Source organism: Leptonychotes weddellii, chromosome 6 (assembly GCF_054177405.1).
Source record: "Leptonychotes weddellii isolate Sample4059 chromosome 6, ASM5417740v2, whole genome shotgun sequence".
Lineage (NCBI taxonomy): Eukaryota > Metazoa > Chordata > Mammalia > Carnivora > Phocidae > Leptonychotes > Leptonychotes weddellii.
Window position 1 is genome coordinate 92,266,293 of NC_138374.1, and position 27,598 is coordinate 92,293,890.

At 45.0% G+C, this 27,598-nt stretch overlaps 1 protein-coding gene across 1 annotated transcript in view; it reads right to left on the reverse strand.

Moving 5' to 3' along the window:
- Nucleotides 1-27,598, reverse strand: part of TNR (tenascin R) — a 399,529-nt gene that overhangs the window by 70,727 nt on the left and 301,204 nt on the right. Inside the window, exons 3-7 of the mRNA XM_081824643.1 lie at nucleotides 17,296-17,857; nucleotides 14,231-14,707; nucleotides 7,900-8,163; nucleotides 4,520-4,635; nucleotides 2,101-2,251 (exon numbers count right to left, since the gene is read on the reverse strand). Of these exons, the coding sequence (XP_081680769.1) occupies nucleotides 2,101-2,251; nucleotides 4,520-4,635; nucleotides 7,900-8,163; nucleotides 14,231-14,707; nucleotides 17,296-17,794 (1,507 nt within the window). The 5' untranslated portion in view covers nucleotides 17,795-17,857. The remainder of the gene's footprint in view (nucleotides 1-2,100; nucleotides 2,252-4,519; nucleotides 4,636-7,899; nucleotides 8,164-14,230; nucleotides 14,708-17,295; nucleotides 17,858-27,598) is intronic.

Sequence of the window (27,598 nt, forward strand, 5' to 3'; positions counted from 1 at the left end):
TTTTTCTTTCCATTTCTTCATGACTCTGTATGCAATGCCAAAGTATTAACTAGGACATTTTTCTTAATTGAAAAAAAAAATCTGCCTAGCTTTACCACAAATTTTTAAATCTGGAATTTGAATCTTAAGGAACTTCTAAACCAAAAAATATCGCAAATTTCGTAAAAATGTGCTTTGAGTAGAAGACTGAGGCAGGGTTAGACTATTTTCCCCAAATTTGGAGGAAAAACTTTCTACAGCTGCAGTGCTCTTCTCTGCCCTCTTCTGAACCATCTTCTTTGTCTAGGCTTTTGTTTTCCAGTCATGTTTTCTTAATATCAGTTCACAGGAATGATTTGGAGTCACTGAAACGTTTCATCCCAGAGGAGGAGCATCTACACATGTCATGAAACGTCAGGTTCCAGCATAACCTTGGGGAACGGAGTTCTGGAAAAACTCTAGTCACTGGCATCTGAAGAAATTCCTACAGAGAACTTTTAGGTTTTATGGCTATGGAGTTTCTTCTAAAACATATTTGCATTAGAACAGTAGTTTTAAAGTCTTTTTAGGGGGAATAATACTCTTTTCCTTTAAAGAACAAAATCTTAAATGACCATACAAAATATAAAACAGGTGGAGCTGCCTTGGTTGGAGGCTGTGTTGGGCATGGGTGTGGATGTAATCAGAGGCCTGAATCTCCCCTTCATCCTTGCCTTGAGCCACTGCCATGGAGCCCTAGTGTTCTAATGGAACATAATCTAATGCCACAATAGTTTAAAACCAATGTTTTCTAGGCTGAGCATAAGCCTCAGCACCTGATGTTATTTAGTTTGGATCCAATTAGCAAAGTATGAATCACTAATCCATAAACATGGTCTCATTACATGGTGTTGTCGTTCTTTTTTCTGGCCAACTTGGCCTTTGTCCTAAACCCATAACTGGCTTTCTTAGGTGTCAATGTCAGTTTATGAAAAATAAAGCTGTACCAATATTCACCTATCTCAGTTTCTGTTAACTAAAAGGGAAAAGTGCTTAACTTTGGAATCTCAGCTCCCCCATCAATAAAATGAGACAAAAAATGATACCAGATGCTATTTGTAACTTTTGAAATTGGGAGGGCACACACATATGCATCATAATTGCTAATTTACGGCATTGAAGTTGGCCATCCTTTGTTAGCTAAGAAAACAATAAGGCAAAAGATGATGCAGTTACTGAATTGAATCTAGAAACAACGATCTTGCATAAGATTAACTGTGGGGATGAACTAATAACCAATTTAAGTCATCACCTTGAACAGTGACTCAACTCACACATACTGGTTTTAAATAATTTGTTTCCACCTGCTCTCACTTCTTTTTTTAAATTTTTTAAAAAAGATTTTATTTATTTATTTGACAGAAAGAGACAGTGAGAGAGGGAACACAAGCAGGGGGAGTGGGAGAGAGAGAAGCAGGCTTCCCGCTGAGCAGGGAGCCCAATGTGGGGCTTGATCCCAGGACCCTGGGATCATGACCTGAGCTGAAGGCAGACGCTTAACGACTGAGCCACGCAGGCACCCCCACCTGCTCTCACTTCTAAGTGTGTTCTGTAAGTATATGTATATACACTGGATATTGAGCACTCTCTCATCAACATAGTGCTAATCACTTTGTGTGCTTTTTCTAATTTAATCCTCATGTCAACTCAAAGAAGGAGGTATTTTCGTTCACCACTGGAAAATGATGGCAAGTTTGGGAAGGGTTGGATGACTTTTGCTAAATCTCACAATAGATAAGAGTTAGTTCTTGCTCAAGAACTTGGTTCCTGAGCTCAAGATACTAGGGGCTGACAAATGAAGCCTCTTAATGAATAAGCTCAGAAGAAATATGCTGGAAATCTTAACAAAGAATTTTCCCTGTATAATACTCTCCCAGATTTCTGTGCTTGCAAGGATTAGCAATAGGGGAGATGTTCAGCTAAGCATCTGGTAGAGTAGCTCCATCTCCAGGTATCCAAATCATTTTCAGCTCTGGGAGAAAACCCAGCACCCTTTGTCTCTCGACTTCTTGGGAAATTTGTTGTCCTTTTTCCAGTGTGACCTAATGCTTAGATGTAGGAAGAAGGGTTGGAAGCACTCACCAGTAGAGACGCTGGCCGAGGTAGGGGGGCTCCGGGCTTGCTCTTTCAGAGCCACCACATTGACAATGTATTCCTCCCCAGGCTTTAGTCCTGTCTGATTGAAGGATGTAACATCACTGGGGAGCTGAGCAATCACCCCTCCTTCATTATTCTGGAAGGTGGGAAGAAAGAAGAAGCAGAAAAGGCAAAAGAGAAAAATCACCGGGAGAGAAAAGTGTGGAACATCAATTGTGAATTGTTAATAAAAAATGGCGCCCATATCTATTCCCGTGATGCTGACAGCTGAATGTCTGGAGCCAGGAAAAACTCCCAGCAGACTCAGTAAGAATCTTACTGCTCTATGAGGATTTGGCAAATGGAGAATCAACTTTCAAGAACATTTCTTTGGCCTTCCCTGAGTCTTTTGAGTTTGCCAATAAAAATTGGTCATGAGGTAATGTGGATTGACTCTTGCCAAAGATTCCGTATTTGATGGTTACGGTTAACATCCATCAGATTTTGGGGCATTTATTATGATGAGCCTGCCCTTGGCTATTTAGAAGAGTGAACTTGTGTCTGTGTATGCCTGTGAATATCTATCTTTATGTATATATACAACATTTTTCAAACTAAGACATTCACAGTTTGTGAATGAGCTGGAACTATTATTTTGCTCTATCTGGAGTTTTCCACACTGTTACACTGGGTGCAAATCTGTCAGTGTCTTTTTTTTTCTTCATCCAGATGAGTTAGGAGTCAGTGACACAACCAGCTAGGAAGTACAAAGAAGAGAAAAAGGAAGCATGGAACAAAGAATAACACAAAGGAGAAAGGAAAGAGACAAATTGGTGGAAGAGGAAATGAGAAGGATTAACTTGATGATGTTGGGTCCAGGATCATCTACCTACCTACCTCTCCATCTGTCTGTTATTATACATTTTCTGTGTGTGTCCCTGGAAATGGAAGGGATGAGAAGACTCTTTTTGTGTGACTGCCCTTCTTCCCTATTCTTTGGACTCTGTTTATATCACCCAGAGTGCCCTATATGTAATTTATAACCATACCCATAAATCACTGTAACACATGCCCCTCCGCACCCCCCTCCCCACCCCACCCCCAGCCAGTGCCTACAACCTACAGATCACACAGTGGTCGTGTGTTTGACCTTGGCATGCCCTGGCCAAGGTCTTATTTAGAATTTTACATATTAGATGTAAAATACGCCAACCTAGCATAGTTTTTTTTTTTTCCTGCCTCAGCATCAGGGTGAGAGGATTCTCTCTGCCCTGTTATACACCCAGTTGCCTACCATACTTTAGTGGCCATTTCAATGCAGATAAGACATATAAGAAGGTATTTGTACAGAATGCCTGTTCAGATGTATTTAGCTTGCCATGACATGACTCTATCCACATAGAGAGGGAAGTCTTACTATAGTGGACAGAACCCTGGAGCCCTGGGTTCTTGTGTTAAGCCTGCCACCAACTAGCTATCTGATGTTGTTTACGTTTGCTGAGTCTTAGTCTCTTTAAACTAAACAAACTCAATGGAAAATGAAGGGTCATACTCTGTGAACTTGAAGGTCTTTGGTAGCTCCAACAGTCCATGCCTAGAAGAATTTTGAAGTAAAATAATGGTGAGATCACTGTCTTGTTATCCAACTATGTGTCATCTGTCATTAAGTCTGATGAATGACTGGAAAAATGCTATTTGATATTGAAAGATGAAGATGAGGTAAGGCCTATGATTAAACATTACACTCCCATGAGTGGTAGAGTTAGGGAGAATATCAGTAGGGCCAACAAATTCTGGAAAAGCAGAACTAGGCAGGCACCTCTGGTGACTTGGAAAAATTAGTTCTAGATTAACACAATAAAATGCTACTTTAAAGAATAGAAAGGAATTGGGATACTTTTTAACTCAAAAACTAATAACATAATTTGTTTAAGGACAAATTTTCTCAATTAATAGGTTACAAAAGGTATTTTTGTGTTATGCCTCAGACCTTTAGAACCTGGCCATGCAAGCTGACTTTTGGTATCTTCTGCACAGAATGAAGCCATGTGACTGATTCAGTCTGGCTTTCTTTATGTCCTAAAGAAAAGCCCCAACATTTTGAAGATTTGGTTTTTAGACTTGCTAAAATCATAGCTTGCCAAACCCTAGAGCTTTCTGAGCAGAGAGCTGGGCCTGGTGGCTGCTTCCCACATCCTGTCTTCCAAAGCCAGGGTGTGAGGCTCAGGGCCACTCTTGCTAGTCAGTCCAACATGCCTTTGTGGAAGAGATGTTCTATAGCCCAGACACCACCAAAGATCCCTTTGCATCCTTAGCCGCATGGAGAGAGACTTTGGGTAGCACCGTCCTTGCAGCCCCTTATTCCAAGTTGAGGGTATAAATACTCCAAATGAGGCTGTTTGGCAGTGTCACAGGTGGACATTACCTTTGGAATGAAGCTGATCTCCCACCCATCGAAGGAGAATGAGAAGGGCTCCCACTGCACTTCCACGGTGGTCTCTGTGATGGTCTTGAAGTGTAGCCCTTGAGGAGTGGAGAGATCTGGAACACAGCAATGTGGGTGATCATGTCATGGCTATCCCTGGCAGGGACAGAGAGCATCACCTGGAGCTTTGCCTGGGTGCCATCCCTCCACAGCTTGGGTGCGGTGGGCAATCCCAATCTTATTGCAAACATGAGGAATCCAGGTGAAGGATTGGCCCACTCTGTCGTGGCCCTGGTGCTGCTCCATGTTGGTGATACCCAAGTGAACCTTACAAACATAATCTAATATATAACTTTTTTAATGCTTTCTATTCCACCATAGGTTAATATTAAAAAAAAAAAAAGAAACGACCTTTCCTTTCCTTACTAATGTGGCAAATCTTGGTATTTAATACGATGCCTTTCTCAGAGAATTGAACACTATCTTTGGAGGCTCTAAGGATTCCTGAAAGGCAATAAAACATTCCCATTTCACACCCAGGAAGAGGGAGGCACAGAGAGAGTTGGCTAAGGACACAAGCCAATTTCAGAATAAAGACTAGAATGCCTTTCTTGATCATCTGATGTGCAGTCAGAGTATTTAGTTCAGCTCAAATCACCATGTCTAGGATGGTCTAAGATTTCCATTTCGTGTACACAAGGCAACCAAAGACACACACAAAGGACAATGGCAGATCCTGGGATGTGTGCTCTCACTCTACTGTCTCCCTCTTTCCTCCAGTTCTTCGTTATTTGTCTCTTCTCTCCCTCACTTACCTTTGCCTCACTTATCTTGTTTCTCATTCCTTTCTTAATCTCCCCCTTTTCTAACCCCATCCACCCCCCACACGCAAACACACACACAGGCGCACAGACGGAGGCATGCACAGGTTCAGTGAGGTGGAGGTATGCTTGTCCTAATGGAGTTCCAATTACCAGCCCTGAGATACGACAGCATGACTTTTCTCAGTTCTCCAGGGAGCCCGCTCCCATTTTAGCTTTGCCTCTTGTGGGATATTCCATTGGAAAACTGACAGATTCTCATCCTTCCTGTTTGGAAGCTTCTTCATGCTTCTTGGTTGAAAGGCAGGTCTGATTCTGAAACCATTTGAAGGCATGTCAGGTGAGTTTACATGATTTCGTCCTTGTCACCTGGGAGCTTGCCTAAGGGGATGCCCTGAATTGGCATAATGCATGCCACGGGGGGATGGAAACTTCATAACTGCTCATGCACGTGCACGAGAGAGGAGACGCCTGGGAGTCGGGCCAGGCACTTGCTGTGGTGACTCATCCCGGAGCAAGGTGGGAAAAGAGGCAGATGGTGACCTGCCTCTCTGCACAATCATCGAAGATATTTAAAACTGGTTCTCAGGCACCAGAGGAATTTAGAAAAAAAAGGTCAAATATAAACAGAGATAATTATAGGCATATTTACAAAGTCAGCATTCATTGGGGGAATCCAGTATTATAACAGGAGCTCTGTCACCTGGAAAGCAAGGGGACGGGATGATTTCTTAAATCCTTTCCTTTCTGCCGGTCCCTATCCTTCCGAGTGCAATTGAATCCAAGAAGCCTTCAAGGCCAGCTCTTCTTACTTTGACCTCTCCCTTCTCTGAACTTTCATGGCATGTGTTATCCAAATACTATCTTGTCCCTTGAGACCTACATAAAATGGACTGAAATCTCTTATCCCTTATTTGGTGAGAAGTCCCATTTCCTGACCCAGGGGCTTCTGTTTCACGGTTACTTCTTGATCCAGTTTCCTGCTACTGCTAAAATCTGTGTGTGATATAATAAAAAAGTATTTGGTTTTTGTCCCTGGATTCCTGGCACACAACTCCTAAAACTTTTGGAATCTCTGGAGCGATACGAATATCTATTGTATGATTGTGAGATAACTAGATAGCCTGTTTCCAGAAAAACCACAGCATGATTTAAAAGATCAGAACTTTCAGCCCCATCTTCTAACTTCCAGGGAGGGGAGACGGGCTGGAGACTGAGTTATTTACCAACAGCCAGTAACCTATTCAATCGTGCCTACATAGTGAAGCCTCCATAAAATTCTCCAAGCAACAGGGTTTGGAGAGTTTCCAGGTTGGTGAAGAGAGGTGCTGGGAGGTGTGATGTATCCGGAGAGGACATGGAAGCTCCACACCCCGTCCCTCCATCTCTTGCCATAAGCATCTCTTCCATTTGGCTGTTCCCAAGTTGTATCCTTGGAAATAAGACAGTACTAGTAAGTAAAGCACTTTCCTGAGTTCTGTGAATTGTTCTAAGGAATTATCAAACCTAAGGAAGGGTTGTGGGAACCCTTTGAATTTACAGCTGGTCAGTCAGATGTACCCGTGACAGTTTTGGACCTGTGACTGGCTCCCGAGGTGGGGACAGTCCTGTGAGACTCAGGCCCTAAGCTGTGGGACTGGACACTCACTTCAGGTAGATAGTATTAGAGTTGAATCGTAAGTTGCCTTCCCAGCATCTGAGAGGTAGAGGAGCAGTATTGGAAAGGACAATTTAAGAAACCAGAGGTGTATAAAGAAAAAAAAAAATAAGTGCCTTTCTATCTGCTTCTTATTCTACTCCTCGATGTAGCCAATGTTAATACTTGGTATGCAGTCTTTTAAAATTTTTCTCTGCTTAAATAGAATACATGTAAAATACAGATAGGCACCTATAGGAATTTTCCCCTGTTCTAAATAAAAAAGAAAAACTATTTCTTATGGAGAGCAGTTTAGCTGGCCTCTGTCTCTGTCTTAAGCTCTCTTACTGAATCTTTCAAAACTATCCTCTAGAGCCTCAACTTTTATAATCAAAATAGACTATATTTTGCTAAACAAAAGACCATGAAGAAATTATGCCACCTCTCTATGAAGAGAAGTGGGTGTCGTCAGTGTGGTTTTAAATAAGATTTTTTTTCCCACTCTGCTATACACTTACCATCTGTAACATACCATTTAGCACTTGCTTATTATACGTCCTATTTCATATCTTCTGGTTTTGAATCCCTAACTAGATTCAAAGTCTGTATAAGTCTCATACTTTCTTTGACTTCTAATCAGACTCGAGCTTATAACAAGTCAGAGCTCAATAATTGCTTTTTTGTCCTTTTGGTTCTATAATTGATGGGAGCTGCCTGGATTTGGAAATTCTCTTAATCAGAAGTGCCTTTTTAATGATTTACCCTTTTGGGTAAATCGGGTCACGTCGGAAACCCTTCCCCTCAAGAGCAGTGATTATTGCAGGCATCCCTGAAGAATTAAGAAAAGACACTACTATCATGAATGCCCATGATCTCATGTAGGAAAAAAGAAAAATGAAGTAGGATGGGGAAATGTTACGTACGGGTGGCCACCTTGGCAGTGATGGGAAGGCTGAGGATGTTGCTAATGACAGCGTAGACGCTGATGTTGTAGGTGAGACCTGGCTCCAGCTCCGTGATGGTGACACCACTCCAATCTCCAGGTACCCGCTGCTGGAGCTGGAGGCCCCCCAGGGCCGTCGGCTGGTAAGAGATCACATATTCCGTCACTGCCATCGGCCCGTCCCATGCCAGCTCAATGGACCTGTCGCTGATACCAGCCACTCGCAAGTCCTCTGGAGGGGCAACTACCGGGAGGCAATACACAGATAGCATGAGCTCAGAGGACTGCCTTCCCCATCCTGGACTCAACTTTCTTCCTCACATCTCACCCCACACACCCTGTCCGTATGTCCTGCTCCGCTCACTGGCTTAGAGTGATCTGTAACTCCTTCTGTGGACAGGTTCTTGTCTTTTCTGTGCTTAGTACTTCTCTCTCCATAGGGCCATGAGCTAGCGGTGTGCCGGACCAGCTCTTGCTAGCTTGTGAAAGTTGAACGTCAAATTTTCAGGAATTTTTCAAGACTGTTGTTAAATACAGCCATCATTAAAGATTAAATTGTATAACTTACGGTTAAGTAAATTGTATTAAAGACAAAGGGAATAAATACTCAAAACTCATCACTTTCAAATTATTTCACGACATTTTACCATTATCCATGCCCTCGAGGTAATTCACGTGTGTCGAACCTCTCTGGTGGAAATGCTATAGAACTGGATTCTACTGCACAGCTCTTCCAGACCCCTGTTGAGTAGTCTGAAATTGGCCATGGAAGGAGTAGTTCCACCATGGAAACTGGCAAATGCTATAAAGTAAGGTTTTTAATTTTTTCCCTCAGAGAGCCAGTTGTTACATATTTAATAGCTCACCAGTGGCCAACATTTTTGGTAGTTAAATAAGCCTATGTCATCAGATTACCTTAGGAACCCATATTTGATTTGGCAAGTGGGAATAAAAGCTTATTCCTGGTTATCTTGCAAAATATGAGAAGCCAAAACAGTAAGTCCTGGATGCCATGGCCCGATGAAGATATTCAATAACCCTTTATTGTATTATTCTCCTCTTAAAAAGAGACTGTTTAGGTTTTGAAAGAAATGTAACTTGTGTTAGACTAGTTTTTATTAGCCTTGATCTTGGGGATGATGACAAAGAAGCATTCTTGAGGGCTTATTTTTCTCTCTTGTTCCACGTCTCAAATGTTACTCAAAGTATCACCCAAGAATAAGCCTCAGTGAAGTAGCCTTTCATGTATGGTTCCCTTAGGAAGTGAAGATTCACCAGGAGTGTGGGTATTAAATAATTGAAACTTTAAGACCCATTGGGAGGCTAACTCCAGTGTGCTTGTCATTGCACCTGCCCAGAGATTAAATCAAAAATTGGGACAATATTGAAATAGTCGTAACTAACTTATAAATTTACGTGTGGTGAAGATGTTAGTTTAAGAGTCATCACTGGCTTTGAATGTCTCCTCTGAATGTCCTCACTCTTTCACCTTCACAAGAGCATAGGACTGAGCCAGCTGCTGTTCACAAGACTGTGTGAGTGGAGAGCACCTGTCCTCTCTGTTCTGCTCACACTTGTGCCTTCAAATCCTCGGCAGAGTCAGAAATGACAAGCCCTCTAACTCAGACTCATGGGATGGAAATTAGGACCATATATTTGCAGTGCTGGGCATTTGCTTTGACTGCTTTTGCCCCAAACCATTCATTGTATAAAACAGTCTAGAAAGGAGAGCTCGCTGTGATTGGAGATGGCAAATGCTGACTGAAACAAACAAAAATTAAACATTTATTTTTAAAAAAATTTTTAATTTATAAAACTAAATATATGTAAATGAGATTTAAATAATTAAACTTCAAACTATCATTTATAAGCATATATCATTTCTAATTCTGACATTATTAAAACTCTGAACTGCACTAAGATCTTTGGGATAGCCTGGCCCCTGGACCAAGGGAAGGTGAGTTTATATATAGAATCTGTCAGTACTTTGCATGATTCTATTGAGCATTTACTGTACACCAGGCACAATGCCAACCACTCTTATGTGGACTGTCTCGTTTTGTCCTCTCACCAATACTATGAGATAGGTATTATTATTACCCCTATTTTATAGATGAGAAAACTGGCTCCCATAGTCAGCAAACACAGAAGCAAGGATTTCAACCAGGCAGGATGGCTCTAGAACCTCTAAGCCAGTGAACAATACCACTTCACATTTGCACAGCATTTCACAGTCTATAAAACATGTTCAGACACACCATCTAAATGAAATGTATAAAGTCCTTTAATGGCCGCCCTCTGAGGTAGATTGGGGTAGATATAAATATCCCAACTTTACAAATGGAGAAACTGAGAGCCAGGTTAAGGGACTTGCTAAAAGTCAGGGAGTTGGATTAGAATTGGTTCTCAAACCCAGATCTTCTACACTTAGTGTTCTTTCCCCTACAATTTGTAGGACAGGTTATGAATTGTGCCCGATGCCTTTTTTCATTTATACACAGCCATCTAAAGTAAACTACAGTGAAGGAGAGTTCAGACCATTCTTTAAGATATGAATTCCAGACTGGTGCTTATCCTAGAGGTAAGAAACTTATTTTAAAAAGGATTCTTTACTGCCTGCCTCTTGTGATTCAACCAAAATGATTCCAAGTTTCCTAAGTGGGTCTTCTCCTGTCATAGTCAAAGAAATGGCCATTCCAAATTTCAAGTCATCAACAACTCCTACGGCACTTGGGACAAGTCAGTGTATTTCTTTTTGGTTCCTTCTTCCAGAAAATAAAGCTAATAAAGATCCAAGCAGAGAACTTTGGGATTTTAAAGTAAGAAGGGAGTGTAGAAGGATTTTTTATCTTGACAGCTTAACTTGGCAAATTTTTTATCTTGAGACCTGAGCCTGGTGGTAAACACCGCCTTCACTTGTGATGATAAAGCAGCAATGGTGTTGTTTGTGGAGGGAGTACTCTTGGGGGCCATGGCTCAACGGAAGAAGCCACGACCACCGGCACTTGCCCTATAATAGCAGCTGTGTACATTGGGTGTCAGTAATTCTCATAAGATGAAATGATACTGAACTATTAAAAGAGACTGTAGAAGAGCCATATGCCTTGATTCAATGAATTGAGGATGGAAGCAAAGTATTCATAGTCTTACTTTCTTTGGGGTTCCAACTTTGAACTTTGGGGAAGAGCAAGCAGTTAAAAAGGAATACAATGTGACTTGAAAGATTAAAGTTGCTTTATCTGCGAAGATTCCACGCTGTTTACTTTTTAGGTCCTGCCTCAGTTGTGCACATATGTGCTGAGAGCAGCTGGAACCAGTTCCACAAAGTGTCTTGCTCCAAGGAGCGAGTAATTTCAGGTGCCAAAGGTTGGGCTGGCTGCAGTGCGGGCAGAGGCAGAGGCTGACGTTGATGGATCTCCACAGGTCTGACTGAAGTCCAGGGAACAGCAATCTGGATTGTTTCAAGTCCTGCTCTGGTGGTTCTTTAATCCTGCTGACTCATAGGGGGTTTTGGCCAGTTCAATGGACAGATCCTGTGCTAACCTCCTTCACTGGGGACAGATGTGGACAAATAGTTTGACGTGGTTCTCTCCTCCATCTCTAATGCCTTTAAAAAAAAAATCATTTGACAGGGCTCGGCTTTCCTATCAAAAGACTATTTCTTTGTGTATGTGGCTTTTACAATTTTTATTTTTCAATTCCACTCTACTTAGCATCCCAGAGAGGATTAAAGAGTGCTAGAAGTTGGTAGGAGACCAAGGTTCTCATTCTTGCTCCACCATTAATTAGCGGTCTGGCTCTGGAGAAATCTTTCTGTCTCTCTGGACTGCTGCTTTTTAAATTTGTAAAATGAGAAGCTCAGTGTAGCTTCTTTCTACGGCCTGTTTTGAGTGTTCATATTCATGACTTTTTCGTTCTATTATCTTTACATGGCCAGAGAACAGAGGCAGGAAGGTTGAGATTTTGTCCCGTGGCACACTATGAGCGAAGATCAAGGCTTGGAGTCAAATGCAGTGGCCCTGTCGATGCTATTCGGTTGTATCCAAGCTCTGGTGGTCTCGGGGGCTCAGAATGAAGCCCTCACGATGGGCAGCTATATGCCGTGGCCTTGCCGAGGAGAAAAGAAGGACTCGTGCAGAGGTATATTTTGTGGTTCTCCATGATTTCACCTTCCTTATTCTTCTCTCTCCTGTCCTCACTCCTGCTGACAAGGGAAGCAGTGACGCCGTGGTGTGTGCATCTGGCCAGAAATGTCAAACAGTGGGTAAATAGTCCCCTCTCCCACAGCCTTCTCTCAAAGAGCAAGCAAAGTAGCACTTTAGATAATGACCTAGATACTTCTCTGGAGGAGACCTATGGTGTTCGGTTTAAAAGGAAGGCATTGAGAGCAGCACCTCCTGCAATGAGTGGTGGCTCTGGGGTTGCTATAGAAACAGGTGGAGGTTATGCAACTGTCCTTCCTCACATGCTTCTGGAACCTGTAGAGTAATTCATCTGGGCCTCCCGAAATCTTCTTCAAACAGCACAGAGGTAACGTGTTGGAGGTAACATGGGTTCACAGTTTGGACTCCACCCAGTTGTGGTTATGCCAGCAGCGGCTGAGTCTTCCCTGAGTGACCAGGTGGGTTTATCTCCAGTTCAGTCTGGATCCAGAATCAGATTAAGATTTTGCTTGCAAATGGACCCATTCTTGTAGAAAAGCAGGGTCAGGAATATGGCAGGAATATGGCAGGTTTATATATACAAACAAAGGTCTCTATTCTATTAAGAAGCAGGTAGACTACAGAGTAGCCATCCAGAACAATGGCTCAAGCTGACCCTTAGGATCCTCTGCCCCTACGAAGCCTCGTCCTGTGCCTGGAACCCAGGGCCATGCCTCAACCTCCCCTTGCCAGCAACTCCCTTGTGACTTTGGATTCAAACAAGTCTTCATGTAGTGACGAGGCTTAACTTCTGCTTGAATTTTCCTTTGGAACAATTGGTATAACAACTATATGTGTTTTTAGAAAGACATTTCAGTTCAGTAAACAAAATTGGGATGCTAAATGAAATAACAATATGGAAAAAAATGAAGGAATGTGAAAAGATTTTTTTTCCTAAGCAGTGCGTTACTGTTTTTTTTTTTTTTTTCTCATTATTGCCATTGATCTTTTAAAAGAATTTAAGTTGAAGTCACGGGTGCAGGGACCTTGTCGGATTGGTCTGCTTATCTAGGGGGGGATCACTGGTGATGCTAAAGAACAGAAAGCTAATGAAGCTGACTTCCCAGGAGACAACCCATCAGAAGGTCTAAAGATATTTGATTGTTGTAGTTTTTTATTTTAAATCCTCCCAGTGGGCACTCTGAACCCACTGTTACAGATTCAATCATAAACGGAAAGGATCAAGATCAATCACATAACCTGATACACAAACAAAACTTATCAGCAAGAGTCACTGCTTCAGTCAGAAAAAGATGAACAATAACAGTGAAATGATGAAAATCATCTAATTTTAGGTAAAAAAAAAACCCAACTCCAGTGAGATATTAATATTTTCCACTCTGCTGGATTTAAATCTTCATTTCAGTATATCACCTTTGTATCCATTTCCACAGCGTTAGACTACGTATGGGGTGGGTTCCAATTTGCTCAATGTCATCCGGAGCAAAATGAGTCACAGCCTTTTAATATTCCGTGCTAATTGTTAGAATGTGAGTTGCTGCTTGATGACTTTAGGACTTTATTACTGTTTGCATTTAATTCCTTGCCTATAAATGCTTTTTCTTTTCCGTGTGGACACTAGATCGTTTCATCAATCAGTAAGCCCATGCAATATGTAAGTTATGAAATAACCAGAGTGCCTAGCTAGTCTGTTTATCACAGACCAAGCACCTCTTGTGCAGTAGCATTGGAAAAGGTCATGTCCCTGGAGTACGGCAACAGGCAAGGGGGATACCTGGGGGCAGGTGGAGCTCTCAGAAGCCCCCTGAGCTAGAGAGTGGCCTTGCCTAAGGTAGTACCATGGCGTGACTCTCTGCTTTCCTCCACCGCAAGGACAGTGGAGTGCTGTCACTGTTACTAGCACTGGCCCTGCTCAGTCTCAGGAGTAAGATCCAGCTTTCAGCCTAAATTTGACCTTTTATGGTGTCTGTCCTTTCCTCCTTAAGTCCGCCTCATCAATTGGGACCGACTCAAGAAATCGGCTCTCTTGGAAAGCAAATGAGCACAACCCATTTGGGAATTCGTTTGCATGAAGTACACCTTCCCTCCCATCTCTCTTTCCACCTCTGGTTAGTTTGCCAAACACCCTACGCAGCCCCCCTTTCCTACCTGCTGAGCAGTCAGGGCCCTGGTAGCCGTCTTCACAGAAGCAGAGCCCCTCCTGGCAGTGTCCTCGCCCGCTGCAGGCGTTCAGACACCGCCGCTGACTGCAGTCGTCCCCCACGTAGCCCTCCTGGCAGGAGCAGGTACCATTGGCGCATCGCCCCTTCCCCGAACAGTCCCCGGGGCACCTCAGCTCGCTGCAGTCCTCGCCTGTGTAGGGCTCTTCACAGACACACTCTCCATCCACGCAGAGCCCCCGGGAGCTGCAGTCTGTCGGGCACCGCAGCTCGGAGCAGTCACCCCCGCTGTACTCGCTGTCACAGACGCACTGGCCATCCACACACACGCCCCGGCTGGAGCAGCCCAGCGGACAGTAGGGCTCCGAGCAGTTCTGGCCGAACCAGCCTTCATTGCAGATGCAGCCGCAGGACTGGAGGCTGAAGTTGCCGTGGCCGCTGCAGTGAGGGATGTAGTCCAGTTGTCCTGGAACGGTCAAGGAGGGGGTCAAAGGGCAGCAGTGGCACCTCCTGTAAGTGGCACACGGGGAGGGGTGGACAGAGACCTCTCCTCGCTCTCTGGTCAGATTTGTGTGGCTGACAGTCAAGCTCAACCTAGTTTGGTACATATCCAATTTTGTAACTATTTTCACCTAATCTGGGTTGCCTGTGTCTAGCACAGTGCTGGGGGCAAGGATGAATGAGATCTGGCCCCTTGTCCTCCAGAAGCTCACCTTCAGTGTGTCTTAGCTTGGGTTCCCTAGAAGTAGACCTTGGATGAGAACTCAGGTCAAAGGGACTTACTAGAAAGTGCTCCCAGAAGAGACTGGTCAGGGAGAGGGGGAGATTGGGGAGGGAGGAGCCCAAGCCAGGGTGCGTTAACAGGCGAGGTCCCAGGGACGATAAACCAGGTTTAATCCTGCAGGATGCTCTGACCACAGTGCAGGTCACACCTACCCATGGCTTAAGGGCAGTCCTGGGGTGGTATAAATGTTCCAGCTCTGCCCTTGTCTCCTCGGGCAGGCCAAGGAGGTTCCCTCAGCTCAAGGATGGTCCCTGACAAAGACGCCCAGGAGCTGGCTATGGGGACCGATGGAGACCCAAGGGGATGTAGACTGAGTGCTGAGTCTGCTATGCAGGGCAAGATCATATGTGCTACAGACCCATCTTGCTCCCTCTCCTTCCTGCCATCTAGCTAACTTGGCTCATTTATCATAACTCAGCACCAGGGTCACTTCTAAGGCTTCCCAGAACTTCAGCCTCATTTAGTTACTCTTTACTATAACCTTTTTGGATTCTAGGCATATCTCTGTCCTAGCCCTTACCACACCTTAACTACAGGGGTTAATTTATCTGTCTAGCATGGGTCAAATACACTAATAAAGCAAACATGAGCCCAGTACCTGCTTGGCATCCTTCTCTGCACTTGGCTCTGAGGAGATGAAGTCAAGCAAGTTATATCCTTTTTTAATTCTGCCACTTTACCTGGCCCCGTGGTCTGAAAGGACACCAGGCTGACATTGCTTTAACATAGTTCTTGCTCGTGGATGTTTCCATATCTGCCAGGGAGCCTGATGGGAGGCTGGAAGAAAGCCCACTCAGAAGCTACCCGGCTTCCTGGGCAGCGAAGAGTTCATGTGCACGGACACCAATAACATCCCTGTATTCCTCAGCTCTGCTGAAAAGGCAAACTGGCCTGAAAGTTCTCACTGAAGAATGGGAAGAACTAGAAGAATAGGAGACGGAACAACTGGGCTTTCTCTTCTTCACATTGTTTATTTATAGTTTTGGTTATGAGGATGAGAAAGAGGTGAGAAAACTTGTGAAACGTTTCACCATGCAGAAACTGCCCCTAATTTTGGTGTGTCTCAGGATGAACATGTCTGATACCCCTCTGGACGTGCAGGTCATCCATGCCCTGTTACATGTCATCCCTGCCACCTCCTGCCTCTGCCCTGTGAAAGCCTTGAGACACCAGACCCTACAGAGGTGAAAACTGGAACCCAAGGTAGTAAGACGAATCCCTTTTCTCATTAAAGAATGAATGGCATGGGTCTAAGGTATCTTCTGGGTGAGAGGACTGAGCACAAAAGGGGACTAACACAATTTCTATTTATTAAGGGTCAGCTGATAGCTGTTGAATACATGGTGCTTACCAGAAGTCAACCTTTCATCTGAATAGCCCAAATTTTATATGTAATAATCCCTATCATTGTAGTCTATCAGCATCTTTAGGAGGGAAGGAAGGCATGGGTTAGGTAGCTTGCTTAAGTACCAGCTAGTAAGTAGCACAGCCAGGATTTGAACTCAGGGAGTCTGGCTCTGAAGATGTAATGACTTCTCCCAGAGAGGTCAAAATAGTAATCCCTAAGTGTTTCTAGTCAGGGGGTGGGTGAGGCGAGAGGTAAATCTCCTGGACCCTCAGCCTTTGGGGGCATGGAATCAGTTCTGCAAGTGTGTGTGAGTCCAGGCGAGCGTGCGTGTGAGCAGGTGCGTGTGTGTGCATGCGCATCCACGCGTGTGTCTGTGGAGGGAGCTGAAACCTCCATCTTGCGGGAGAAGATGGGGACAGGTCCTCTGAGACCTTAATGACTATCATTTACTCAGATGGGAGAGAGGCTGTGGCTGAGCGAACAGAGCGCCTGCGTTCTCTAGTCCCTGAGGTTAACATGGAGAGGTATCAATTCAACAGCCTGTGAAAACTAAAGATGAATGAAGACAGACACCAAATTCCCTGCTCGCCACAGAAGTTGCTGCGCTGAACCGATGTACCATTACCTGACTGATGCCCCCCAAATCAGGTTAATGTATTTCAAACTGGCTGAGCAGTGTAGAGAATCCCTGCCCCTATTCCCCCGGGAAGGACCGCATTTAGATCTGAGATGTAGTAGCGGAGACCTGCAGACGAGCAGACGAGCGACGAGCGCTCAGAGGAGCGCACTTTTCCCTCCATGCGAGGAGGAGGTGCAGGATTTCGCGGGAGGGGCTGCCCCCCAGCGCAATGTCGCCCCGCCTCCCCCCCCCCGCCCCCGTGCCTCGGCTGCCCCTGCGGGACTGAGAGCTCCCAGCCCCTACCTGTGGCTGCACTTTCTGGGCAGCAGTTGCTGGTGCACTGGTCCCGGAGCAGCGACACCTCCCTCTCCAGCATCTCGATCCGGCTCAGCAGCTCCTGCAGCACCCGGGCCGAGCCGGCACACGGGCAGGCCTTTTTGGGGAGGTTGATCCTGTGCGTGAAGGTGACCTGGCTCTCGTGGTCTGCGGTCTGACCCGTGTACTCTGCCAGCGCCTCATCTTCGGCACTCACCTCCTGTTCGGCAGAAGCCTCCAGCCCCGAGGAGCAGAGGCTATCCAGGGGCACGTTAATGTTGTACACGTGGTTGAAGACCATCGGCTGCTCTTTGCCCGATGCGTTGTATTTGGCCACCCTTCCTTGCTCCTCCACCGCCTGTCTCTGGACTCTTTCTGTGGTGACCTCCAGCTGACACTCAGAGGGCTTGAGCAGGGAGCCCAGAAGGATCAGGTTGACACCAATGAGCATGTTCTTCAGGACCACCGTTTCCCGGTCCACCCCCATCCTCTCAGCCAGAGCTCTGGGGTCAAGACCAGCCTGCAGCGCACAGGGTAGAGTTGTGGGAATCTGCAAGAGAAACGGAGGAACCAGATGACCCCTGAGAGCTGTGCGGAGCACCATGGCTGGGCACAATCCTACAAAGCTAAAGGATAGGCAGTTAAGATTTTCCACAGGGAGGTTGGGAAGGGACAGTAGCTACCAGGGTCACAGAAGCCCAGAGCTTTGCCCCCAAGAGGGATGGATTCCTGAAAATGGACACCGCTTCTGCAGAAGGACATTTTGATTTCCCAAAAGGCTTACCTAGAATGCACGTTTCCAAGCCCCATGGTGGGCAATTAGCCCCAACACAGAGGACCTGTGAGGACTGACGACTGGGGCTTGGTGGATAGGCTATTCCTCCAAGGAGAGCTCAGAGCTTCCTTTCACGTCTGGGTGAGAAGGGTACGACGGAGCCTCAGGCTTACGCTCATATTTTTCCACATATTTATTAGCAAGGGGCCCTACCAGCCACTTCAAAATAACTTATTAACTCCTCTAAGCTCATGTATTCAATACGAGTTGACTTTAGAATAACCAACCAGGAAGATAATATAGTTCCAGGTAATTGTGGTTGTTAATAATCCTTGGGTACATTTGTGATTATCGGGCACTGTGTGAGTCGAGCTTTCTTTTAATCTTCTCATTAGTTTAGTCCCGGTGCTTTGTGACCATGGGGTGCCTTTCTTCTGAGGTCCTGTTTAAATTGCTAAAATAATGAATTAGCTCCTCTGCTGATTACCTAGTCACCAAAACCCACCGAGGATGATAAATGTACTGTAATGCAAATCAGTTTTACAGAAATTATATTTCTTTTTTATCCCCTGTGTAAAAGAGGAAAGAGACTTACAAACTTTGGTTTTAAGGGTAGTGTTAGAGCTTCTAAGAAGATTAAAGATGGAGGGATGGAGTAAGGCTAGTTCTGACTCAGAGAAGACATGAATGATGGCTAATGCCTACTGACGGTGCTCGGTGTCCAGACAGCGCTGTGTACCTTGCACATGGTATTCCTGGCCCTTGGGACAGCCCTAGGAGGGGGCCTGGTGATTATCCCCATCTCATGATGGAGGCAATTCTTCCTGGAGAGGTTAAGATTTGAATGCAGGCTTGACAGACTTTCACAGCCTGAAATCCTGTGTTCCTAACCGCTGTGCTGTAGTCCTTTTCTTGACAAGCATGTTCAATTTTCTGTTGTCTCTGATGGCAGTTGTGTTAATTCTAGGATCTACCTGGGAATATTGAGATTAGAAAGTTTTGCTAGGGTCAGATCCAATGTTCTTTCCTCCATGAAGCCTTCTCCTCTCACCTTTTCCTTCCTGTCCCTTCATCTGCTCTCCCCAGTGAGGCGAAGTTAAGCCCCTCTGACAGCATTTCTCATGCTAGACCTGTGTCTCCTTTGCCTGGTTCTCCCCACCTGGACTGCTAAATCGATTCTGGTCAGACCACGTCTTATCTGCAGCATTTGACATGTGCCTAGGGCAGCAGAAGTGCTCAGTACGTGGCTGTTGGATGAATGAGTGGACGCTTGGAAGGATGAATAAACAGATGAATTAATGAGTAAATGACCAGTGAGCAAAGGGCTGAATCATTCTCCAACTTATTTGATCTCCTTCCATTATCCTCAGGTTATTCACTATTCTTGTCCCTTTCAGTTCAACTGGACAATGTCTGAGGGTCGATTTTGGTAGGAGTAATCTGTATTACTAGTATAAAATCCATGTCTCATTACTCAGCCTTTATGTTATATATTGGACCATAACTGGATATGGTCCCTGTTTCCAATATGAAGAGGAAACAGCAGAGCTGTTAAGATCATGACACTGGAGCCAGACTGTCTGGGTTCAGACCTAGCTCCTTCACTTTCTAGCTGTAGGTAGATCATTTAACCCATTTCTCTATCTACACAATGGGGATTATAACAGTATGTGCCTGTAGTAGTGATTTTTGATGTAGTGAATTGTACTGATGATTGAGTTATTAATACCTACCTAGTACCTGGCATTAATTAAAATAAATACATGTGGTTTGCAGACAAGTAGAATAATTGTTCTGATTCTTCCCCTATCCAAGGACTGCCCTGAAATCACTGAAGCATGCGAGAAGTCTCATCCATTAGTGGGCAGCGGGAAAGCCCAAACTTAGCATACCTTTGTTTGAACAAGGGTAGGTTCTTGGAGTAATGTGGGAGGTGGCGATCCACTGACCACATCCAGATGAGGTAAATCAACCTCAGGGATAGATGGAGTGACGTGCCTGAACCAAATTGCCTTCATGGCTGTCAACTCTTCCCAAGGCCCTCAATCTAAGGTGCTACTGATTCTCCATTTCCAGGTACCTAACCATTGCCTTCTTGGAGGGTCACTTCTGCCCCTTCTATCACTGAAAGCTCCCCAGGAACAGCTCTGCTATCAGTCACTGACACTTACTCTCACACTGAAGGCTGAGGAGACTTAGCTATCTCTTTTACTCAACTAACGTTGGTTTGTCTGATCCATGTTGCTATTGTCGAATAGCTTTTTTTATTTTTAAACCCAGGAACTGTAAAATTATCATGCAAAACCTATAGCATGTAATGTAGATTTTTTTTGCACATAGTTGACACTCAATAAATAAGTGAAAGAATAAATTATGTTAAAACTGGAAAGGAAGACAAGTGATAGGAAAATTAAGAAGGAAAAATGTCAGGTTCTACACTTAGATCCAAAGCAACAACTACAAAAGTATCTATGGAGAGAAAGGTTTAGCTTTCTCTGAACAACACTTAAGATCCTAGTCAATAACCAAACTTACTATGAGTCAGTTGACAGCATGATATTTGTAACCTCCAAAATCTTATTTAAGTTTAGGTTTTATGAATTAAAATACAGAAAAAAGGAGAAGCAAGGGGCTGTTTCACTCTGTACTGCACTGATCATTGATCACTTCTGGGTGGCCAGGATGTTGAAGGGACTCAGTCTTGTCATACGAGAGGGAGGAATTTGGCATTGACCCCAGAGAAGCGAAGACTCAGGAGGTACACTGGTTCCTTTTTCATTCATTTGACAGATATTTATTAGTACCTACCATATGCTGGTTCCTTCATTCACAGAAGTTCCATTCAAGTGTGTTTGCACGTGTGCGTGTATGTGTGTGTCAGGGGGAGGACAAACAATAAGTTTAAAAATAATCGTGTGCAGGTATCTCTTGCTTTTTGAGAGTTTGCATTATGCCACCTTGCACTTAGGAGAGACCTATATTAGTTCTGCAAAGGGTTTTCGCATTTAGGAAATTGGGCAAAAAGCAAAAATAGTGTTCAGCATTGATTCTGCCATGCACCATGATAGAGGCAGTGCATACCCCAAGCAGCGAGAGGGGTGCTGCCCTGCTCCTTCCTGGGGACAACACTCAGCATCTCATCATCGAGTCGTGAGAGGTTTGAACTGTGTCTGTGAGCATCTGTGCTTTATCTCATTTTATTTTGGGCATCCATTAGCAAAATGTGTCCTAAGGTATTAGAAAAGCCCAACAGAGGTTATTTTTTGGGTCTTGGAAGGCTCAAAAACTTTTCCACATAAATTAATAGTACGTGCTTCTTCTCTTTATGCCATTTCAACTTATGAAAGCTTTCATAGGGACACTTTACTTCCAGATAGCGGGGAAACCTGTATATCATATATAATGTATCATATAAGGCATAGTATATGGTATTTAATGTATGATGATGTAACATTCATTTGTGTGTGTTTGTATCAGCAAGTGGCAAATGGAGGAGAATAAAAGATGAGGGGCCAGGGCGCTAACAGGGCAGGAGGAGTAGGGCATGGGCAGGGAAGGATTCTTTGAGAAAGTGACAGCTGAGCAGAGACCTCAAAGAAGTGGAGTGGTGAGGGCGCCTGGGTGGCTCAGTTGGTTAAGCGACTGCCTTTGGCTCAGGTCATGATTCTGGAGTCCCTGGATCGAGTCCCGCATTGGGCTCCCTGCTCGGCAGGGAGCCTGCTTCTCCCTCTGACCCTCCCCCCTCTCATGTGCTCTCTCTCTCTCATTCTCTCTGCCTCAAATAAATAAATAAAATCTTTTAAAAAAAAAAAAGAAGTGGAGTGGTGAGCCAAGCAGATGGCGGAGGAACAGCATTTCAGAGATAGGGAACAGCAAGTGTGAGTGCTCTGAGGCAGGAGCCGGACTTCGAGGAACAGTTTGAGGAACAGTGAGACTATGGCCAAGCAAATGAAGGAGCAGATGTGGGGAGATGTCAGAGAGATAGTGGGGCCAGGTCAGATATGGTCTTGTAAACCACTATAAGGACTCTTTTATTGTAGCTATATGGTCACTCTTCTAAATGCATCCCCAACCAAACACTTCTTACGACCCAGTCCCTATTCTTTTTTTTTTTTTTAAGATTTTATTTATTTATTTGAGAGAGATAGAGAGAAAGATAGAACATGAGCAGGGGGAGGGGCAGAGAGGGAGAGGGAGAAGCAGCTCTCCACTGAGCAGGGAGCCTGATGCGGAGCTGGATCCCAGGACTCTGGGATCATGACCTGAGCCCAGCGCTGACGCTTAACCGACTGAGCCACCCAGGCATCCCCCTAGTCCGTATTCTTGAGAAACTCTCAGTTTTGTGGAGAAGATGAAAACACAATAAATAGAATAACAGTGCGATGTGATAATTATGATGACCAACACATACACAGAATGCCCAGAGAGGGCTGCAGGTAGTATGACTCAGTCAGGGGTAGCAGGGACAGCTACACAGACGGTAGCATAATTGGCAGTGCCCTTTGCCAAGTACTTCCGGCCTGGCTTTCCAGACACATGGTAGGACTACATTTTCTGGCCTCCTTTTGGTTCAGTGTGGCCATGCCACTAGGACTGGCCAGTCAGTCCTGAAGAAGTGATGTGCGTCACTTCTGGGTTGGTGCCTTCATTGCTGATGAGAAAAACTCCAGAGCAGGGAGCTAGCAGGGTTCAACCCGGCTAGCAGGGTTCAAGACGGTGGCTACTTTCTCAGTCTGGGTCCCCGAGTGACGACAACAAACACAGTGCCCGGGCTGACCCACAACGACTGGGCAGTGTGTGTGGGGGAAATAATCTTTTGGTTTTTGAAGCACAGATTTTGGTATTGTTTTTTCTCACAGCATAACCTAGCCTATCAGGAGATGGTACTAAACTGGATTACTCTTTAGGTAGAGAAAGCAGAAGTGCGTCATACACAAAAGACATCACATTTGCTAAAACTCCAACGTGTGTTTTAGTAAACAAACATTTAGCAAACAAACATCGTGCAAGCACTTGCTCAATCAATGTAGTAAGTATTTGAAAGACTGTGGAAGGCTGAAGGATTGGACTTTTATTTGGCAAAAGGTCCAAGGGAAGTAGTTTCCCCCAAGTGGGGTAATCTACAAGGAAACTGATTTTGGCTCCATATAAAGAATAGCTTTTCTAACAGTCAGAACTACTGTGTTGTCGTGGTGGGTAGTGAGTTCCCTGTCACCGGAGGTATTTAGGCACAAGTGGAAAGAATACTTAATGAGAATGCTGAAGGTGGGCTTTCAAGCATTACGTGAGAGGATGAACTAGAATGGACATTACAATCTCCTTTTTCCTCACACTTTATGAATTCATGGTCTCATGTGGCTTTGAGAAGTCTACTCATTATACAACTGTATTAGTGTCCTAGGCCTGCTGTCACAAATCACCACAAGTGAGTAACTTAAAACTATAGAACTTTATTGTCTCACAGTTCTGGAGACCAGAAGTCCAAAATCAAGGTGTCATCATGGCTGGTGTCTTCTGAGTGCTCTGAGGGAAAATCTATACTCCTCTCCTAGCTGGCAGTTCCTGGCTTATAGATGGGCCACTCCAATCCCCGCCTCCATTGTCATATTGTCTTCTCTGTGTCTCTGTGTCTTCACATGGTCATCATCAGTCACATTGGATTGGGGGCCCATCACTTCAGTATGACCTCATCTTAACTACGTCTGCAATGACCCTCTTTCCAAATAATGTCACATTTTGAGGTACTGGGGGTGAGAACTTCACCATATATTCTTTGTAGGACATGATTCAACCCATAACAGAACCAACAGTGAATTGGGCATTTACCAGGCACCAAGCTAAGCATTTTTCGTATATTATTGTATTCATTCCTGACAATAATCCTATAAACTAGGGAGGAGTGATATTTAGGAGTCAAGATATTTAGCAACTGGCTTGGCTCGGGCCACAGCCAATCAGAAGAAAGCATCAATCAGTCAGACCCTCTGTAAACAACCAGAAGGGGGGGCTCTGCGATGATTTTGCTAACATGCTAGGTCCTCTTTTTTTTCCATTATTCGAGAGGAGGAAAATAAGCTTTAGGAAAGGCTAAGGAATTTGACCAAGATTGCACAGCTAATGAACAGAGGAGCCAAAACTGAACCCAGATCTTGCTGACCATAGTCTGTATTCCTAACTACTGTTTTCAGCCAGTTTTAATTAGTGGCCACACACCATTTTCATGAAAAGACTCAGAGCTCTTAAAAATCAACACTCTCCTCTCCCGGGATCAGATTTAGGACATCTTGACAGCGATGACTTTTAGCTTAATGTTTTCCCCACCAATGCAGGCAGCTACCCTAGAAACCGCGTTAGTCTCTCCAGCTGGAGGGAAGGCTTATCTGATGGGCTCTTTATTTAAAAGTGCCCAGCCTCCACCATGTCCCAAAGAGTCAAGAACAATTCTAAACCAGTAAACCTTGATCTTAGAGGAGTTGGGGGACACCTTAAAAACTTGTCCTTTCCAAGGAGTTATGGAGACCAGGACCCACCCGGCTCAGCCACAAGCACACCCCAGAACACACTGCAGGCCCTTCTGTTTCTCTCTTGTGCCTACACTTCCATGCGGCTTAGGTGCCTGCTCTGGGGGCAGGCAGAGACAGAGGGTGGAATGAATGGCATGCAGGGCTCCATTTTTCTCACTTCATCTGATGTTGCTAAAGGGGAAGCAGAATGAAACGAACATTTATTTAACGCTGACTGGCTAAATATGCCCTTAGTTGTGCTAAGCTCATGTCACTTCATTATTTCCAAGTGGCTTTTTCTTTCTCGCATCCCTGAAACCTTCATTCTCTACTTCCACCTCCTATTCCAACAAAGAATGTTGACCGTTCTGCACGTGGTCTCTCTCCGTGGTGCTTTTCAGGGAAGCTGGCGGACAGGACTTTACAGCTTCCTCTGAGGAAGGCCTGGCCTCATCCCGTGGCATATCCATGAGGGCTGCATTCAATAAGCTTGTCTCCTGTAGAGGGGTCCCACCTGCTCTCAGACCCATGACCTGGTTTTGGTGCGAGGTGGTGGCATCATCTGTAAGCTAGATGCAAAATCTGTTATCAGAGGTGACCTAGGCTCGAGGGGACCAGCAGAGCCTCCTCATCTCGTCATCCCCTCCTCATCACCTCTCAGACCCTGAGAGGTCTCCCTACCTCTCAGATGGCTCATCCAACTACAACTAATAAGACTCCAACACTAGGGCCTCAATGGGCCGGTCAGAGCGGTGATGCGTGTGTCAGGGGGGACAGGAGAGGAAAGCAGGGGAGGTGGAGGAGGAAACACGGGAAGGGCGCCAAGCTGGCAAGAGGCTCAGACAAGACTTCTAGAGGCAGAGAGAGCAAATGTAGACCTGAGGGACAGATAATACACCCGGGCCTCAGTGATACACTAGCATTTGTGAGCAAGACAGATAGCTAATGACCCTCCAAACGAGAGTGCAATAGAGTTGCAGTAATTCGATAGATTGATACTCAGGAAATCCGTGCAGGGCCATTGATTCATTTCCTCCACCCCGCTTCCTTATCAGTGCAATTATCGGGGCCGGCACCAGAGGTGTCTCCGGGTAATTTGTACGAGGCGGAGAGCAGGCCGGTCCTCCAGGCGAGCTGGTGCTCTGTGGCTGAAGTGCTCGCTCCTCTCCCGAGACCTGCGGGCAGAGCCTGGCTCACCCAGCTCGCCTGGAGCGCCTGCCCCAGCTGAAGCTGGTCTTTAGGGGCTCTTCCTTCCCTTGGCCTCCTCCGCAGGCCCTCCCCTGGATTCTTTCTTCACCTTGAGATGCTTTATGGTGGTTATGGAAAAACATGCACAGAGAAGGGAGAGGAGAGCTGGTCTCCAGAAGGTGGGGTGTGGGGCAGGAAAAGACCAAGAGGAAAAGCCACTAGTCACTCACACTGAAGCTATGCTTTTGGGGTTTTTCTTTTTCCTTTTCTTCCCCTCCCCCCAACCCCGAGACTCAGGGAGGAGATTCAAGAGATGAAGATGGGCGGAAATACCTCAGGAAAAAATGCCAGGAGAGAAAAAATGAGTGTGTGGGTTGTTGGGCTGGTGAGCAGAGGTGATCTCCAGGGGTGGGTGGCCAGAGCTCTGTTTGGATTTTCTAGCTTCTGCCAAACTTCGTTTCCACTCTGTCCCTGGGGGGGATTTATAAATCAGAACGGTATCTGTGGAAAAATGACACTCTTTTTTGTGCCTTTTTTTTTTTTTTTTTAGTAAGAATTAGTTTAAAAATAGTTCCCTCCCTGCCGTTGGGATGCTCTGTCACTCGGAGAAAGAGGGTAATTATGAAAGACGAGGGTGTAATGTGATTACAGGTGGCCCCATTGTGTCCGCGGAGGCACAGCCGGGGCTAAGGGAGGGCTCCAAGCCCGCAGTCTCCCTCAGCACTGCGCCCTTATTGGGCCTGTCAGATTTCTGAAAAGAACCCGAGGGCAGAAAACTCCCCGCAGACAGAGCTCGTGGCTGGCCCCAGCTGTCAGCAAAGACACGGAGTGGTGCAGGGTGTTGGGGGAGGAGGCGCCGGGCCAGGCCGGGTGTCCCCTGCCACCAGGCCCGGCCGGCGCCCGTTCCTGAGGGGTGAATGGTCGCCTTGCCGTGCCCCCCGCCTAAGCATCAGCAGGGAGGGTCCGCTGTCCCGAATCCCACGGAGCCACATTCGCTTTTCGGCACAAATGGTCAGCCCAGGACGTGGGTGGCTTTGTGTCAGTGCGGATTAGAGAAACCGCAGTGGCTGGGATGGGCAGTCTGGCTTCTGGCCCCCCTCCTGGCTCGGTCTAGCGCTACCTCCGAGCACTCTATCTGGCCTGACTGCCAGAGCTACCCCTTCTTCACCTGAAGTATGGGGTCTTGAGTATCAGTCATGGGAATGTTACCAAATGAGTAATAAAATCTCAGGATCAGAAGGGAGTGTGAGGTCATCCCAGGTTGAATTCCCACTTTACAATACAGCTGGCTGGGCGAGTCTTACCCCCCCCCTCCCCCGCCCCCTCCCCCGCAGAGAGCACTGATTTCCTTCCATGCTTGCCCATGATTTTTGGTAAAGGGAGATTCCATTTAGCTGAGAATGTATCCAATTTTTATAGATCCTCAGTAATTCTGTATTTGAACATATGTAAAAATATATTAATAATAATGTATGTAATATGTTAATAGATTTTAATGTAGTAATATATTATGTTGATTAATACATTATAACAGCTGTAGGATATTTGAAAATATATAATATAAAATATTAATAATGACCTAATATATTACATGTTAATATACACTATGATTACCATATACTAATTATTATATTATAATATATTAACAATATTAATATAATGCAATAATATATAATACTATAATATAATATAATGAAATACATATTTATTTTTGAATATAATCCTATTTAATTCTCGTAAGAGTCCAGGGAATTATTCCCATTTTATAGATGAAGCTTAAAGTGTGGCAATGATTTGCCCAATTCACATAGTAAGTTAGAACCGA